We start from the raw sequence: 20,069 nt of genomic DNA, 5'->3' as shown, positions 1-20,069 counted from the left end.
TGTAAGTTGCATTTCAATGATCAGATTGAATTTTGTTTCTTCTTTTGTTCTCCATTGCTGTTGTTATGGGAAGTGGTTTATACATATAAAAAATAATATTGGAAGCACTTGCGTGGATCTTTTGCAATCATCAAAAAAAATATTGCACCCATCTTCAACTTGTGCAAATTTCATACTGATGAATGCAATGTATCTGATAAACCACTCAAGTGCATCCAATATTTGTTATTCTTCCAAATCTTAACAATTGTAGTGAATGTGTTATCAACTGTCACTGATTCATTTTGGAAATTCAAATTTGACTCTTAACTCAAAATTAGCACCCTCTCTCCAAAATATGATAAATAAAGCTTATTCTTATACTAATAATTATGGTGTGCTCCCAATACTATAAAGGAAGATGAAACTTTCATATATTATAATTTCTGCAAATTTATTTGAATCACAATTTCATTTTTCCATCTGTAGGAAACTACATGCACCAATTAAAAAAAAACGTTCTAAAGTTTTGTACCATTATCTGCAGAATTTATGCACATTTCATACTGAATCATAATTAAACAAAGCGTCCCAGGATCCAATATATTTTAAACTAGACTGCCAAATGTACAGCTGTCTCGCCAAAGTTCAGTTTCTTTAGTAGTCATACTCCATTCATTAGATTATGTACTATCATGGTAATGAAAATCAAATTCAATACTTTGTACAGTCACCAGACAGACAGCTAAATGCATTTATCTGAAACTGGTTTCTGAACCCCTCATGGAACAGTTCATGAAAACAGTCATGATTTTGTTGAGCATGTTGATCATTATTTGATTACAGTATTATGATACATATACACCACATTCCCAGGTTATTTTGGGGGCATTGGACTCAAAGTATCAATATACATGAATTACCTAAGCCTAGTAGTAGATAAATATGCACCACATTTGTAATGATTAAAATGGTAGTTCACCCTGAAGAAAAGTTTGGTGTAAAAATACTACAAATATTAATAAAAGATACCGTAATGTGAAGGTTTGAGGAAAATCCATCAAAGATTAAGTTATAAGAAGTTTGAGGTTTTGACCTGTGACCTCATATACAACAAGCTCCCCCATATGTTGTAAAAAATGCATAAATTTCAATTTTTTAATGGTTTAAGACTACCTTTTTCTTTCAAGAGTGGGTGTGAAATAATGCATCTGTTCATTTTTTGGTTAAAATTACATTTCACTGCTTTTTTTTATTTCACATATGTGGAAGCTGCTTGCATGTGATGTCACAAATCACTAATAACCTTTTTTTTTTTAAATATTTGATGGATTTTCCTCAAACCAATATTTTTTTGCTGTTTTTACAATCAACTTTTTTGTCAGGGTGAACTTCCCCTTTAATGTTGAATGTCAAAATGCAGCAGTCAATTGCAGTAACCAATGAAAGGTCTACATCTAAAATAATTTGCTTTTCATATGCAATGGCATCACAAAGCACATCTTTTTGAGTAAAAAAAAGCTGCATCAATTCAATTCAATTTTCATGCAGTTTAAAAGAATGAATGAATGTCGTAGTAGACCTTGGAACGGGTGTGGGGGAGGGGACACTTATAAAATCATTCTCAAATACATTTATTAAATATCATGGCCCTTATTCAAAATATTTCAAGGAAAGTCATCTCACATCTGTTAATAAATGCTTGTTATAAGCATCAACCCTCAAATATAGATATTTGTCTTAAAGTGCAAAGACAAGCCCACGTTATATCAGTGCTAATTTTCTCAAGAATTAGATAGGTCCGCAGCTTTTTGCAGCTTCAAGTTGGATAGTAAAAATTGCTTCATGTCTGATGAGACTTATGTCACATAGAAATGTTCAATGTCTGAGTTGCCCTTATTTTGTCATGCATCAGTTTTGAGTTTCTTTCTTGAATGAAACTGCTCCGTCTTATTCTTGATAGATCTGACAAGCTGTGAAACCTCTACGTCCATCTTTTTCTCTTTTTTCTCCACAGTTCTTTTTTCATCTTCCACTTCTCTCTTCTCCCTCCTATTCTGTTTCTCACTGATCAATGTCTCCATCGCTTTGGTCTTCTTGTAATGAGGATCTGACGGGTCGATGGCATACTCGTGTGATGTGAACAGGGCATCGAATCGAGGGTCTGCTGTGTTGATCTCAAAGTTGTCTTGGACGGCAGCTGGGGCTTCCTCCTGCTGGCCAAGCTTACGCTGTTGCTTCAGTTGCCTCTTGCGTTTGCTTTTTGTCATGTTCTCATTCTCCATGATGTTCTTAAGGTTAAAGTGCTGCCTGCCATCATCCTCTTCATCCAGCATTAACAATTCAAGAGCAGCCTGTTGAAGAAAAACAGCAAAGAAAATATAGTTAACCACCATTGCAAAAGTAAAGCAAGGCATATCTCAACCACTGCTAGATGAGTCAAAAGTTGCCTACAGATGATTCAAAGGCATTTGCGTGATCCCTCTCTTGCATGTTTATCATTGTACAGTCCATAACTATTTACAAATTCAATGAGATTTTACCAACCCCAGATAATGTGACCTTACTGTTTCAATCACAATGAAACAACAAAAGCAATATAAACCTTCATCAGGGACATCTTTTAGAATAGATAAACAGTAATAAGATCATCTAGCATATGCCAAAACAATGCTTGGAGAATACCAATATATGTGTCTCATTAATTTCCTATTAGGACTTTTCCTTTTTGTGCGAAGAATATCCACTATCACCCTAGAGTACATGTGTCACTGACATAATGGTAATTTCTCTAGCAGGCTTCATGAGTTTATTTGACTTCTATCCAGCCCAACAATTTCAAGTCTTTTTTTTTCACAATCATTTGTTTACTCTATCTTAGCAATGAAACAAATCTTTCAAATCTCCATTAAAATAAACCTTATGATTTACACAAAGCAAGTGTTATGTTGACAGTGTCTTACCTTCCTTTGCTTCTCTTCTTCCAATTCTTCCTCCGTTTTCATGACTTCTTCCTTCTTGCCCTTCTTTTTGCTTTTTCCACCTGATTAAACCGGAAAAATAAACAGAAAAGTCATCTTCTCTTTCTCCCCTTTCTCCGCCCCCTCCCTCTCAATCTTCCACCTATTCTTCATTTTCTAATTTACCCCACAATACAAATTGGGAGTTGTATCACACTTTGGAAAAAGGGTAAGTTCAAAGAGACTGCTCATGTTCTAGGATATATAAAATCATACTTTACATATTAAATTTTGATCATGATTCACAATAAACTATTTTTTTGCTTGTGTCTGGAATAATACCTGATTTGCTTTCCTTGAGAGAATCCTTGAAGAAAGAGTCATTCAGATCAACATCATCTGGGAGTTCATCGTCACTGAAAGCCTGCATTGGTTCTTCACTTTCATCAGACTTCTAAATTTAGAAAGAAAAAGAGTGAGGGGAAGAGAGAAGGGAAGGGTAAACAGTGAGAAGGTACAAGGGAGAGAGATAACAAGTGGAACGCCTCTGGCAGTCTCGCCTGCATTACGCGATTTAATAAAGCAGCAGTGCTAACTTTGAAAACTACTATAAAATAATCATTCACAAAAACACCATTCATATAATGACATAATACCACGTTCATTGACCATAGATGACATTTGAACGGTGACTTAAGACTTGTCAACTACACCCATGTCCACATTTCATTCACTCTATCCATAAACTTTCAAAGTTATGATGGCAATTCAACAATTACCCCACCATGGCCTAAGTATATTGACCTTAACTGACCTTTGACCTTGGTTTTGTGACCTGAAACTCACAGGGGATGTTCATTGATACTTGATTACTCTTATATCCCACGTTTTATGAACTAGATCCATAAACTTTCAGAGTTAGGATGTTAATTCAACAAATACCCCTAACACGGCCAAAGTTCATTGACCTTGACCTTTGACCATGGTCATGTGACCTGAAACTCGTACAGGATGCCCAGTGATACTTGATTACTCGTATGTCCAAGTTTTATGAACTAGAGCCATAAACTTTCAGAGTTAGCATGGTAATTTAACAAAGACCCCCAACACGGCAAAAGTTCATTGACCTTAAATGACCATTGACCATGGTCATGTGACCTGAAACTCGCACAGGATATTCAGTGGTACTTGATTAAGCTAATGTCCAAGTTTCATGAACTAGATCCGTAAATTTTTAAAGTTATGATGGTAATTCAACAAATACCCCCAACTTAGCCAAAGTTCATTGATCCTAAATGACCTTTAACCTTGGTCATGTGACCTGAAACTCAGGCAGGATGTTCATTAATACTTGATTAATCTTATGCCCAAGTTTCATGAACTAGGTCCATATACTTTCTAAGTTATGAAATCATTTCAAAAACTTAACCTTCGGTTAAGATTTGAAAATAATTCTCCTAACATGGTCTAAGTTCATTGACCCTAAATGACCTTTGACCTTGGTCATGTGACCTGAAACTCAGGCAGGATATTAAGTAATACTTGATTGACCTTATGTTCAAGTTTCATGAACTAGGTCCATATACTTTCTAAGTTATGATGTAATTTCAAAAACTTAACCTTAGGTTAAGATTTGATGTTGACGCCGCCGCCGTCGGAAAAGCGGCGCCTATAGTCTCGCTCTGCTATGCAGGCGAGACAAAAAGGAGATATATTAGATTTTATCTGTTGCAAAGCATCATGTTTGGAACTTCATTTTGCAAATTTGTGGTTTATATGATATACAATGGCACACATTTAGCACAAATTTATTTATCCTTATATCAATCAAGGCAAAATTCAACTTCCCTGATTTTCTCTGACTGGAAAAAAGTAAAATAATTTTCCCTGATTTCCCTGATGCATACCTGCCAACATTTGGAAACCCAAAATCTGGACAACCACCGTCCGGGGGTCCGGGGGCAGCGCCCCTTGCGGGGGTTCAGGGCAGTGTTGAAATCACTTTTATTTTTAGGGAGCCATTTTGAAAAATAAAGGAGAGCCATTTTTCATTTTACGAGAGCCATTTTCAGTTTTCCAGAGCCATTAAAAAAAAAGTGATTCAGCGCATGGTTTCGCATCGCAGTTTTTCCTGCTTGTTTACAAATCTATTTAATGTTAAACATTGTTTATTTAATTGCTATTTAATGTTTTCTTCATTGTTATCAATCTTTGAATTATTATTTTCTTTATTGTTGTCTATTTACATGTAGATCTAATGTATATTGTTTGTATCTCATTACTTCTTGTATATATAATTAAATATACGTTCTAACTTCTTTTTTTAATATCCATTTTTGTCCATCAAATTGAAAAGGATGAAGTTTATCAAATATGAACAGAATTTGCCAGAGGAATCCTTTTCATAAATACTTTTTGACTAAAACTCACTTGAAAATTATTTTATTAAATATTGAATGCTCCACAGCCTGATGGCTAACATCACAATGTCAACTACTTCTCAAGCTAGGCTAGGCTATGCCTACGCTAGCACAGCTCAGCCACTGAACATAGCACAGCACTCAGTCAATCACCACCGCAACACACAGCTCACAGTCAATCATCACCGCAACGCAGGCGGGTATGAAACTGCATTAGCGCCAATACATGTATACACTCGGGCACTGACCGTTACTCACCAAAAATCCCCACAGAAAATCCTAATTTCGGTCTGAAAATTGCCAGAGCACCAAGTGGCTTAGTTCAGATTTGAGAAGTGGAGTCTCCGAAAATTACTCTAAAATAAAACAAGTGGAATGCCTCTGGCCGTCTCACCTGCATCACGCGATTCAATATAGCAGCAGTGCTGATTTTGAAAACTACTATAACTCGCACAAGATGTTCAGTGATACTTGGTTACTCTTATTTCCACGTTTTATGAACTAGACCAATACACTTATAGAGATATGATGGCAATTCAACAAATACCCCCAACGTGGCCAAAGTTCTTTGACCTTACATGACCTTTGACCTTGATCATGTGACCTGAAACTCGCACAGGATGTTCAGTGATACTTGATTACTATTATGTCCAAGTTTTATGAACTAGACCAACACACTTTCAAATTTATGGCTGTAATTCAACAAATACCCCAATTTGGCCAAAGTTCATTGACCCTAAATGACCTTTGACCTTGATCATGTGGCCTGAAACTTGCACAGGATGTTCAGTAATACTGGATTACTATTATGTCCAAGTTTCATGAATCAGATCCATAAACTTTCAAAGTTATGATGGTAATTCAACAGATACCCCCAATTCGGCCAAAGTTCATTGACCCTAAATGACCTTTGACCTTGGTCATGTGATGTGAAACTCATGCAGGATGTTCAGTGATACTTGATTAACCTTATGTATAAGTTTCATGAACTAGGTCCATATACTTTCTAAGTTATGATGACATTTCAAAAACTTAACCTTAGGTTAAGATTTTGATGTTGATTCCCCCAACATGGTCTAAGTTCATTGACCCTAAATGACCTTTGACCTTGGTCATGTGACATGAAACTCAGGCAGGATGTTCAGTAATACTTGATTAACCTTATGGCCAAGTTTCATGAACTAGGTCCATATACTTTCTAAGTTATGCTGTCATTTCAAAAACTTAACCTCAGGTTAAGATTTGGTGTTGACGCCGCCGCCGCCGTCGCCGCCGCCGCCGCCGCCGCCGCCGCCGTCGGAAAAGCGGCGCCTATAGTCTCACTCTGCTATGCAGGTGAGACAAAAAACTGTGATTTTCTTCAGAGTTCACGATCTTGTTTTCTTGCAAATTTAGTCCAATAGAAAAGGAATTTTTTTGCTATCAAAGTTACGGCGAGACCTGGTGCCGCGCAGCGTTTTGAAAAATAGTACTACGGATATCGAGAGTTTGAAACTCGATACGCATTTTTCTGAAGTGCCGCGCCCGTGATTCTAAAAAATCCACTCAGTTACACGTCAGAATGCGACGATGCATGAAAGTACAAACTGCGGCTGCGCTGGCCTGGCTGTCTGACTACTACTAATATACAGTCGTAAATGGGAGACTGGATGGGCGCGGACGGGAGTGATTTTCATGTTGGGAGTCGCTCGGTAGTTTTAGGCAGTTGCGAGAGCGATTCCAAAGCACACGAGGGCCAAATCGCTCGTTGCTCCCGTGTATTTTCAACCCTGGCATACTGTACACGCGCTGTGTGAATCGCAGTAAGTAGCATAGCATGAAAAAAATCGGAACGTCCCAATTTTTTGCCATTTTGAAAGTTGAAAATCGGGACGATCCAGATAAAATCGGGACAGTTGGCAGGTCTGCTGATGGGCTGGGAACCCCGGTGCTTGTTGGCTCTGCACAGCTTGAAAGGATAGGGTGATCTGGGAAGTACAGGTCAAATCTGGAATGCAATTATTAACATTTCCCTTTCCCTTTTCTGCTACTTGAGTGCTAGTTTTACCTTTATTGGCAACACAATTATCCAATACTAAAAGGAATTGTGAGTGATATTTTGTTGTGTTTATTGCCATGTATTGAGTCATGGAACTTGCCCAAATGGATTGTGAAATCACTTTTGTGGAACTGAAGTCAGAAACACTACATGTAATTCAATAATCAAGTCACAATAGGGTATATCTCATATCATAAAAACATAAACCCTACCCTAGAGTATAACTATTCAGTTACATATCAGCAAGTATTTGATAATGCTCAATTGAAATACATTTTTATGGCTTACATTTTCATGTTGGGCTCTCAGTTTCTTTCTTTCCTGCTTACGTTCTTTCTTTTTCTCCTTCTTCTTCTCCAAGTATTTTTCCCATGGAGTAGCATCTGTGGATTCTGCTTTCTTCTTCACTATTTCTTGTGTGGATTCCTTTAGCCCTACAATAACAGGAAAAAATTATATTACGCAAAACATATTATGCCATCAGACTAAAGCATATTTTTGGTCTTAAATAATATGTTTCTGAACAATCATTAAAGTAAGCTCTTTTGAGATCCAAAACAATTCATTTAAACAGGAGGAAGATTAGATCCAGGATAAGAATAATAAGATACTATGTTCCCAGTAGTTTTAACATCTGCCATCAAAAGTGCTGAAGGTCAGTTTAACTGCCAGGGAAGTTGAGTCTTCTCATCTCATAAACTTTTCTTGCCATATAAAGTTCAAATGTGTGAAATTGAAGCAGGTAAACTGTGAATCAACATGAGATCGCCACACATTAAGGCAAATGGAAGTCAGGAAGGTCTGAGAAAGAGATTAAGGTGGGATGGGCAATGCACATCTGTTTTACATGGTTGATATGTTAATTTACCTGGTTCCCATGAAATCTCCATCTCCATATCTTTATCTCCATCTTGTTTCTCCTTCTCTTCTATGCCTTTCAGAAGATTCCGGTATTTGTTGATACGGTCCTTCTCGCTCTCAGGGTTGTCATTTTCACTACCCTCTTCATTTAAATCTGAGACGCACAAAGAAGTACATAAATATCAATAACATGAACCTAAATGGAGGTGCTGTTGCCAAGTGGTCTTAGGCGCCTGACTTTACAAGGAAAGTCTAGGGTTCGCTCCCTGGCCGTGGCACCAATGCTCTTTTATCCTGCATTCAAATAAATGAAAATGCTCTACATATTCTTGGTAACTAGGAGTAAACTTGTTTTTTATAAAAATAAAAATATAAACACTGCCATCCACACAAAAGGAAGCAACTCTATGGAATGAGTTTCTTAGTAAGTGAGGAAATTCTGTCATTGTTTTATGTGGAAATGAATATAGTTTCTTGCATTTGAAATGTCTAGAATTCAGCAAATTGGAGGGTATGCCACTCCAATTCATATGCCATCATGCTGAGCATACAAAACATATCTCAAATCAATAAAAAAGGTCAATTTTGGGGGAACAAAATCAGAGTTGCTGCCTTCCTTTGGCCAGTGAACAGGACAGTAACCCCCCCCCCCCTATTGATGGCAATGTGCTAAGGCTCAAGTATAATGGGTGATTTCAATTACCACATGGTGAAGGTGCTGAGAGCATAAATCAGGCTACTAAAGCTCTATAACTGACTGGATTCCTGAAAAAAGATACACAACATGCTTTTTCTAGCATACATAAAAAATGACCTTCACAAATATACCACTCTTTACCTGTTTAACAGTTTCAATAATTATGGTGATGTTGAATCATTATTTTTTATGTTATTACATTGAATTCATTCTATGTATCAAACCTACTTTACTTTGTTTTATCAGAACTTATATACTGCAAATAATGACATTCATTCCTGTAAATAAAACAAAAACTTATGAAATAAACAGCACAAATATCATTTCAAGTTGGTATAATGGCTGAAGTTTGGTTTGCAAATACACTAAAATTATATTGCAATCACCAATTTAATTTGCTGACTATTTTTTTCCTACCAGAATTTGTATAGACCATACATAAAGCCCAACCCTAATCATTAACCTCTTATTCCTGACTCAACAATTACAGCAACCTGTAAAGTCTTTGAAATGGGTATTTCTGAAAAATTATTTCAATTCTACATTCTCTGTCAATATTAGAGGTGATGGTAAATACTTACCATCTTCACCTCCATCCTTCCTACCATCCTCCTCCTCCTCCTCACTAGATGATGCTAGGTATGCCTGGATATGAGACTCCATCTCTTCCATCTTCTTCCTGCTCTTGAAGAGTTCATCGGTCTCCTTAGCCCTCCTCTTGTCATTTTCATCCCAAGTTAGCTGGACGCTGGACCGGGTCAGGGCAGTCGTCTGGAACTCTAGGGGTTTGAACTGAGAGGCGTCCGGGGCCTCGCTGGCTGTGTCCTTAGGCTCAAGGTCAAAGGTGGTGTCATCTGGTACAAACCTGAGAATCATTTACAAGATTGAGCTTATCAGAGCTGTCATTCAGTTAGAAACTAGACACGGCTTTCTATCTGATATGAAGTGTTCTTTAGCCTAATGCAGAGCATCAATAAAGGTATCAACAGGGCAGTTCGAAGAATAATGTGTCCGACCCCATATAAAATATATGAATATAGTGAGGACATATATGATGATATATCTGTTTTATAATTACATGTAATATGAAGGGAGTAATATTAACTGATTTATTGAGGCTCAAGCTGTTCATGAAATTAGGAATGGAGAAAAATTGTGGTTGGACAAACAAAATGGTTATTTTATGGAATCAAATAGTGAAATCCAGAGAATACATGAAACCCTGTCAGCCCAGGGCTTTTAGTATAGATGAATCCGACTTCAGATCACTGCAACATATGCCGGCAAAAGCGGGGAGGGGGGAGGGGAACTTCTATAGAACAATACACATACTTTCAATAGGTCATGCAATGAGCCACGTGCGTCGCTATGACAATGCATAAATTATCGTTAGGTATACCTGAAGCCACCCCCTCATTTAGAAATTACCATAGAAAAATCAACAAGCTGAATCAGTCTATAAACTGGTTTAGATTCCTCTAATTAACCATTTTCGTTGCATAACATCAACATTCCTGGGGTGGAATATTAAATTAAATGCTGGTGTATAAGGATACTAACAAACACTTCATGCTCTGTCATCAATTTCAAAATACAAGAATCCTTGTTGTTTGGCCATTCGATGGTGCTTCACCCTCCATGTGAGTCTCTTGATACTACCCACTCACTAGGAATTCTTATTTTAGTCACTGCTGTCTATGTCACGAGACATTTTCAATGGCCATCAAGAATGATCCTGAAACTCAACAAGTACAGCAGAGATGCCAACCTTCACAAATTAAAAAGAGGATCGACTCTGGTAGTTCAAAAAACTTACCAAAAAAAGGGATTTTGTACAAGATTATGAACATTAACAAGATAGAATAAAAAGGCATAACCTTTACCAAAAACACAGGAACTCACCTGAGATCTAGTTTCGATGCACTTGTTTCATACTCCATGCCATCGCACTGCTCATAGATAGCATTGGCTGTATCAGCACTGTCACAATCGACCACAGCATAGTAATACCTTAACCTAGAAATATTCAACAAAGGGGAAGGAGCAAAAATGTGTAGAATCTCTCAACATATATTTGTATTTCCATCAAATAAATTTGATTCCAATCTTTTTTTAATTGTCAAGATATGATAAGATGTTAAAACAGGAGGTATTAGGGGGTACACCTAGATCTTTATTCCACTTAGTACATAGGTCATCAGTCATGTATGACTATGAACAGGTATATGAAATACTTGGCTTTGTATAATATGCTTTCCCTAAATGCAAATTTTGCAAAACCTTCACATCAGATCAGTTTAGAAAGCAAACTAAGTCTATTTACTTTAATTACCTGGAACAAAATCAACAACAAAACAAAATCTAATCATCATGTCAAATTCAATTCCACAATTCTGACTATAGTCAACTGAAGCTTAAAAAGTACTGAACCATTGTGAAAGGGAATTCTATTTTTCCAAGACTATTTCACCACTTTAAAATTGTAAAAAGTTTTTTTCATTTTCATTGATGTGCATTTCTATTTAGAGAATAATGGTACATTCTCAACTTGCAACTTCTTAAAATATTCATGAGTGTACAACTTGAAAAATAGTCTCTTTGAATGTTCAATTGCATAGTTATTTACAGCAATTTTTTTTAGGTTTACAGTAATTTTTTAGACGACCGAGTAACAGAGACCGAGGCAATTAAAATGGCATACCCAGTAAGCCATTTTTTCATCCTTTCTCTTTGTTTCTGTTTGTTTCTGTTTGTGGTAACTCCCGTAGGAACTCGGCAGGACAGCATTTTGCTGGTAAACGCCAAGCTGGTATATAACCAATTACCTATGAAACATTTTACGTCTAGGTTAATCAGTCATAGTGGCTGACGTTATAGACGACAGATATCACTCTCGGGCCTTTTTATCAAAGTGGAGACAATGGCAGAGTTGGGATTCGAACTCACAACCTTGCGATTATGAGTCCAATGCTCTAACCACTGGACCACAGGACCCTTTGTTTTTCATCAGCCAATCTATTTGGATCGCATTTGAAGGTTTTGCACGAAAACATGATTTTGTCAAATCCCAATGACATTGACCCTCTCTTTTACAAAGAGGAATATTACAAGAATTACGTGTCTCAAGTTAACGAACCTCTGCATCTGATACTTGCGAAGTTTCTCCCTCTGGTATCGCTCCTGCTGGATCCCACTCAACTTCTCCTTCTTCTTATCCTTCTCTACCAGCTCCTGTGGACCCTTAGCATCCTCCTCCCGCATCCGCTCCAAGCCAAACTCGGAGGGGTATATCTAAAAGGATAAACAAAAAATCAGACAATACACAGAAATTCAAAATAAAAACAAGGACATATTATTTTACATTTATTGAGCTCTTATCAGTGATCTTCATAAGTGCTCCTACTACTACCCTAGACCAAAAGCTTGTCTGCGTATTTGGTCGTTCCGCTGAACTGCGTTGGGTCCACTCACCAATACAATACAATACAGAATGCGCATGATAGTAAAATGTCAGAAATTGTTAAATAAATCCCAGAATTTACGGTTATTCCTGTCTACTACTACCCGTCACCAGATTTGAGTTTTCTTGCATATTTTCCACTCTCTGGGGAGTATTTAAGCGATAAAGAGTGCTAACACTGCCAATCACTCTATTGTCTTTTCAAATCCTTCCCGAGCCGGCATAACACAAAGGTTAGCGATTAATTGTACGCTTGATTTTCATGATTGATTGTACATTGTAGTCTATGGAATCAATCAAAAATGTTATACGATCATTGCCAGTGGCGTAACTACGGGGGGGGCATGGGGGGGGCACGTTCCCAATCGGCTGACAAAAAAAAAAAAAAAAAAAAAAAAACGGGGTAAAGGAGAAAAAGAGGGAGAAAGGAAGAGAAACTAAATGGGAAAGAAGACATTATTGTTCATTATAATGAAAACCTCACGTTTTCAAGTCAATATACACCAAACTGCCAAATATATTTCCTCGCACTTCGAGTTATTATTCTTTTATGTACAATAGTATGCTTCTTTTTCATGACTACTTAAAGTGATTGCCCCATTTCAAGGTCTTAATATAAAACATTTCCTGTCCGTGCTTACGTTCGCAGTAGTGGATTGGTGAAATAATGTCTGCTCTCCATGAATTTCAGCTCGCGCTTCGCGCTCGCATCATTTGGTTAGTTAACTACGTATTGTCTTCGTGAATTCCTACAAACAAGCCTTAAAATGCCCCTCTTCAGGTCTGAATTTCCTAAATTTTCAGCTCAGGCTTCGCGCTCGCAAGATTTGATTAGTGTGATGGGTATGTTAATCATGATTACAAGTTCTTTATGTGCATGTTTAGATGGAATTCTAACAAAATCAGCAAGCGCTTATTGGCACTCGCATTAGATGACTATGGTGAGATGTGTATACTCTTAATGGATTCCTAAAATATAGTCCTTAAAATCTTCCTGTTTTGGGGTCAATATTTACAAAAAATTTCAGCTCGCGCTTCGCGCTCTCATATTATGTAGCGAGACAGGTACGTATCATGATTACAAAAGATTAATTATAATGTCCCTTTTTATGTCTGAATATCAAAAATTTTAAGCTCGCGCTTTGCGCTCGCATTATTTGACCAGTGAGAGACATATCCGTTTAATGGCACTGTCCTTAAAATGTCTATTAGGTCAGTAAACCTGGCAACTGGGCGCGCTTTGCGCGCTCACTTAGTGACTCAAAATTTTTGCTGGTGCCCCCCCCAATGCCGTGACCCACGGTACGCCACTGATCATTGCTAATCTTTGTGCTACGTGCCCCTGGTCCACATTTCAAGGAAAATTCTGGCTAACAAAGCAATATGTAGCTAACAATGCAAAGGTGTAAGCTACATGTAGGCTTGAGTAGTAGGATATTGATAAATCCTTAAAAAATGGAACAAAGACACTCCCAGATGAATCATGACTTTGTAAATGTCTAGAGTTCTCAGGAAAGACTAATAAAGGAAAATATTAATTTTCAGTGAAAGTTATTGAAAAGATAATATCAAGTCGGCAATATTTCTTCCTATGAATTGTACTGTTCTGTTGAGAATTGGGCAAGGAGATTCAACGTACGGTAGCTTAAAAATGAGCATAGTACTTATAAGCAAACGGCACAAAGTGAAAATAAGGTACCAACTTCATTCTTTTGAAGTATACATTTTAAAAATTAATTACTTGTACTGATTACAATTCAGCAATAACAAACTACAAACAAGTTCAGAGTCTGTGTGAATTAATTCCTACTTCATTTCAAATTTATGAATATCTATTTCTGGATAACTCATAATGAGATTCAATACTATTAATTGGGCTCACATAAATCCTGCATAAGCCTACTATATAATTACACTATGTAGTTATCACTTGCAACTGTGATTAACAATAACATAAATAATAAATAATACAGGTTAAGAATATCCTAAATGAATGAACCACATAATGCAGTACCTTCACAGAATGAAGAACTCCTCCAGAAGGCTTGAACGAGTTGAGAAGTACAAAGAGGTCGCTGGCTGTAACGCAGTCCCAATCGATGTTACAGACAGCTAATCTGCTACTTGTAGCTTCTTCCCTTGGAGCTTCTGCATCCAGTTCACCCCAGCTGTGGCAGATCTCATCAATGACAGGTCCCTGTGCAGAAGTCACGGCCACCTCGTCATCCGTGTCAGATTCGGAAGAACTTGTCTCAATGTTTCCTTCACCGCGAGCAAAGTCGACGCCCATTTGCTTCTGCCATGAGGGCTTAGAGTCTGTGTCCGACAAAGAATAAATGGATTAATAAAATGTCAATCAAGTTCATTTAAACTGACTTTTAAGAGTGAAAGCATATTAATACACCAAGTAACAAGCAATAATTGAAAACTCACATTAAAATTCTGAAATTTATTGAAGGTTCTATTATTTTTTATTCCTCAGTTTTAAAACATGTATGATGTACCATACCCTACCCATTGCAAGAAACCAGGCAATAGCAAAGATTTCTGTTTGACCTCTATTTATCTCAGACTTTCAAAGTGTACTGAATGTGAAACATGCTTTTTTACTTGACCAGTCATTGTCATGATTGCAAAGATAATGCTTCTTGCTTCTCCTTTACAAACATGCAGGCTGAAGTTGAGAGGGAGCATACTAAAGAATAAATAACTATAGAAGCTTTCACAGAACTAAAACAAACAATACTAAACTGGATATCATGCAGCATTGCATATAGATGACAAGCATTCTAATAAACATACCTGTTCCTCTCAATCTCTTTTCAGGAATATCATCACTGCCAAGCCCACTTTCATCATCTTCACTATCAGAATCATCCTCTTCACTCCTAGTTAACCTGTCACCTCTTCTCAATCTGCATTGGTCTCTGGATGAACTGGGTTCGGCTATCGCTTTCTTTGTGAATGTGTCACTGATTTTATCATCTCCGTCTTCCGAAGTAGATAACCTAGCTTTTCTCCTTTTGAAAGCCAAAAGAACTTCTCGACCACTTCTCCTCCTTGTCTGCTTTTTCTTTAGACAATGTCTCCCTGTACTTTCACCTCTCTCACTGTCTTCATCTGACACATCTTTTATCGCCTCTTCCTCATCTTCCTCCAGTTCGTAAAACTTCTTCAGATTCTCCTTGGAGGTCTGATTTTCTGGGCGACCCCGTTTGTCCACCGAGTATTTCAACTTGAATCGTTTATCTGTGAACATGCCCTGGAAACGCTTATCAATCTTAACTTTTCGTTCAAGTTTTGGAACCTGCCGATAGCGAGGGTCTTTGGCAACAGCTGCAAATCGGGAATCACTTTTGAAATCCATGGTGAAATTTCTACATGAGATGAGCTGAACCAATTTGTGACAATTGAAGAAGCATTAGATCTGCAAGAATAACAGCAAGACAAGCATAAATCACAACAATAATTTCATAACCAACATTATTTTAACAATTTTCTTTTTTCATAATAATAACATCATTTAAAAAATTAAGATTGAATTTTCAAAATAAGAATACCGCCTTTACGGTACATAAAAAATCATAATATAAATAATACATATCTAAATGATGCTTATAATTACTAGCAATTAGTAGGCTAGTACTACTAGTAGAATCGTTTTTTTCAGTTTCCATGACAAAGCGAAATAACCATCATATTACGCAATTCCTACCGGGTAAATAAAAAAGCTTAAAATGGCATATCAGTAATCCAGTATCACAACAAAATTCAGAATATAGATTTGTGTGTGCATGCATGCCTCACCGCTGTTTTTACTGCGTGAATGCAGTTGGACAACACTACGTCCATCGTAACTAAAGGTAGGGTGTCTGGAGAAAAAAATTATTTTTCTTATTTCAAGAAAATATCACATTTTCTTTGTGAATTTGAAGAGAAATGACCTTCAGACTGACAGAAATGTAACATTTTTGAAAAAAATCCAATTATTGGCTGCAAAAAAGAAGAATGAAATTAGGTCAATTTTCAGCATTTCTCTGCCATAGACTGTGTAGTTAAGAAATGGACACACACAAATCCAAATTTTTAGCTTCCGAGAGCTGTTATAAATTTATTATTAATGCCAAAAACTTGTCCATAAAGAGTCCAATAGGATTTTTTATGCTCTATCTGATGGCAGGGTGCGACATAAGCGCTTGCCCGATTGCCCGGGGCAAGTAAAAGTTAGAGTCGGGCAAGTGTTTTGAAGCAAAGACAAAAACTGCTTGCCCGAATCGGGCAAGCAAAATTCCCTATGGAAATTATATTTAAGAAAGATTCCCCATATTTCACCATCAAAATATAGAAAAGAAAAAGAGACAAAAAAAAGCAATATCATTAATTTCTTCTTTCAAAAAAGTTTATAATTCGAATTGCAAAATTTGCGCCATTTTCTGCAATAAACACACAGTTCAGAGACGTACACACACACACAGAATCAATGGCAGTCTAGCATACCTAGCTAGCTAGCGCCTAGTCCACGCAGCCGATGCATTTAGTAAAGTTTCTACGGTGTACAGTGTTGCACGAACGAAGTTTGCTATGGAAGAATCTCCCACAGAACTGTCAAAATTCACATTTCTCACCAATGAAAATTCTTGTAATGTCCATATTTCCTAAAAATTGGGGTAGCTCTGTCATTTGTAAGCAGTAAAAGGAGAAATTTTCACTTCTGTTATGCTTAAAAAAGATTGGGTTTCGAATGATCGTCTGTATCGCACACACTGAAATACATTGTTTGACAGTCCCACATATGCATTTGTGTGTATGTTGATAAACGTGGTTTCTTTCGTAACTATTTTTTTTAGCCAAGGAAATTGATAAATTTTCTTCTTTATTTATGACTGGATAGTTTGAGCTTTCTTCCTCTCTATTTTCTTTCCTTCTTTTGAATCTCTCTTTATTTCTTTAAATTTCCTTCCTTCTTTTGTTCATTTTTTCTGTTACTATTGCTGTCTTTCTTTTCTTTCTATCTTTTTTTCTTTCTTCCTTCCATCCAACCTTTGTTTACCTCTTTCTTTAATCCTTCCTTCTTTTTCCCCTTCCTTTCATTCTTTCTGTCTTCCTTCCTTCCGTCCATCCATCCATTATTTACCTTTTCTTCCTGTCTTTTTCTTCCTTACTTTCTTCATCCCTTTAATTCTTTCTTTTCTTTCTTTATTTCTTTCCTTCATTCCTTCCTTTCTTTTTGTCTTTCATTCTTTCTTTCTTTCTGTTTTTTTTTATTTCTGTCTTTTGTTCTTTTGATCTTTCTTTTTTCCATCCATCCTTTCTTTTCTTCCTTATTTTTTTCTTTCTGCCTTCCTTCATCTCTTTCCTTCATTCCTTCTTTCATTTCTTTCTGTCTTTCGTTGTATCTTTCTTTTCTTTTTTCTTTTTTTTCCTTCCTTCCATCTATCCTTATACCTTTTCTTTCTTCCTATCTTCCTTCTTTCCTTTCTCTCATTTTCTTTCTCTTTTCCTTCCTTCCATCAATCCTTTACCTTTTCTTTTTCTCTTTTCTTTCTTTCTTTTACCTTTTTTCTTTTTCTTTTTTTATTTGTTCCTTGCTTTCCTTCCTTTCTCTTCCCCTCAGTTTTTTTCTATTTTTTTTTCTTTCCTTCTTTCCTTCTTTCTTTCTGATTTTCCTTTTTTTGTCTTTTGTTCTTTTGATTTTTCTTTTTTTTTCCATCCATCCTTCCTTTTCTTCCTTATTTTTTCTTTCTGCCTTCCTTCATTCCTTCCTTTATTTCTTTCTGTCTTTCGTTGTATCTTTCTTTTCTTTTTTTTCCTTCCTTCCATCTATCCTTATACTTTTTCTTTCTTCCTATCTTCCTTCCTCTCATTTTTTTCCTATTTTTTTTCTTTCTTTCTTTTATCTTTCCATCTTCCTTTCCCTTCTTTCTTCCTTTCTTTCTTTCCATCTTTCTCTTCCCCGCAGCCATTCTCTCTCTCTTTATTTTTTCTATTTTTTCTTTCTTCCTTCCTTTATTTCTTCGTCCTTTCTGTCTTCTTACTTTTTTTTCTTTCATTCTCTCCCCCTCTCTTAATTTTTTTTCTCTGGTTATTTTCAGTGATTTCCCCTTTTTTTATTGTGTGTCCTAGTCCCCTCCAAAATATATGGAAAATATTTGAGATTAGGAAATTAATTAAAGAGCATATTTACCATTTATTTTGTCATGATATTCAAGATAAAAATAATAAAAAAAAGAAATACAACTACAAGGTACATCAGTAGTCATGTTGAAAAGTGTATTTTTAAAGCCGTCAATGGTATGGTATGTAAAACTATAAGGCTATAACTTGTTTTGAAGCAATAAAACTTTGTTTTGAAGGATTTTTTCGGGCAAGTGAAATCTATATTCGGGCAAGTATTTTCCAACTATTTGAAAATTTGCTTGCCCGACTGGGCAAGTGCTTCAAAAAAGTTATGTAGCACCCTGCTGATGGTATGATTTTTATAAAGATTTGGAAACCAGATCACAATGAAAAATTGCGACAAAGTGAAAAAAATTGTGCAAAACAGAAATTTCATTTTCCCATAGAAAACGCATGGAGAAATGGCAATCTCAACACACACAAAAATAAGGGTTTGCAATTTATCTCTAAATCCTTATTTAAAATGATCATATAAACTTGTCCTTACTGTCAAAAGAAGCCCCTGAATTTTCTCTTTCCATACATGCCAAACACAAGTTAATAATCAATTCAGATCACATTTTTCTAGTAGCCTGAACTTCCCCGAAAAAATGTGCCATATTTTCCCCTAAATCAGCCTGTTTTATGCTGACACTTTTCAGTGTGGCTTCAGACACCCTACTAAAGGCATGAAAGGACACGGCAGCAAATGATGCATGATGTTGGTCCCGTGTTAGGAGTCAAAATCTGGCCTGGCCAGATACTAATAGTAATACTAACCTCGCAGTACGTGTGGTTGGGCCTGGCCTACATGTAGTCTGCAACAGTGCAGAGTGCAAGCGAAGCTCGGAAAGTACGATGCGCCGCCAGTCGGGGCGACTGAGCTTCTTAATTTACGACTAACTTTGGTACCGGTACCAGTACTCGTCGCGAGACACGTCGAGTCAGGTTTACAGTCGGCAAGCTTTGGCGAATTCTAAGTGATATGGATGGTTATTACTTCCAATATTAAGGGTTCATACATCATAAAAATATATAACCTATAACAATAATTGAAGAAGAGGGAAATAACTTACGAAATTAAATTGTCCACTAAGCCTACATTTCATCATCATCATGCAGGTAACCCATCACGCGTATATCCATGAACCAACGAACGTAGAGGGCAGCAACACTTTGCAGTATTGCTTTTAGGAAGGTCCACTCCGCTCAGATTTTGTGACCATTTTCTCCCAGAGCACTTTTTTGGAAGATTGTAGAGTTGATTTTTTTTCGTTTGTTCAATTTTACTATTTTTTATTGATAATAAAATCTCCAAGAAATTATGTTAAATAATATTATTTTAGCATATTTGTATTTTTTAAAAATTGTAAGACAAAAGGTAATCATGATTCTTGTAGTTTACAAAGCAATAAAAATACAAAGACTGATGACATTTGTGTTACCGTTCCTCTGCTTCATTTCGCTGCCCCTACCAAATCTACACAAGCTAACGTCA

At 36.6% G+C, this 20,069-nt stretch overlaps 1 protein-coding gene across 1 annotated transcript; it reads right to left on the bottom strand.

Moving 5' to 3' along the window:
• Positions 1-414: 414 nt before the first annotated feature.
• Positions 415-19,802, bottom strand: LOC129264758 (ESF1 homolog). Its single transcript, XM_054902701.2, has 11 exons — positions 19,648-19,802; positions 15,218-15,842; positions 14,430-14,731; positions 12,092-12,246; positions 10,858-10,971; positions 9,537-9,820; positions 8,266-8,412; positions 7,686-7,831; positions 3,282-3,393; positions 2,943-3,022; positions 415-2,333 (listed from the first exon to the last, which is right to left on the bottom strand). The coding sequence occupies exons 2-11, from the start codon at positions 15,780-15,782 to the stop codon at positions 1,884-1,886; spliced, it is 2,355 nt and encodes a 784-aa protein (XP_054758676.2). The 5' UTR covers positions 15,783-15,842; positions 19,648-19,802; the 3' UTR covers positions 415-1,883.
• Positions 19,803-20,069: the final 267 nt, after the last annotated feature.

The sequence above is a fragment of the Lytechinus pictus genome, chromosome 7 (genome assembly GCF_037042905.1).
Source record: "Lytechinus pictus isolate F3 Inbred chromosome 7, Lp3.0, whole genome shotgun sequence".
NCBI lineage: Eukaryota > Metazoa > Echinodermata > Echinoidea > Temnopleuroida > Toxopneustidae > Lytechinus > Lytechinus pictus.
Note: the sequence above shows the minus strand (reverse complement) of the source record. Positions and strands in the feature narration are given on the sequence as shown.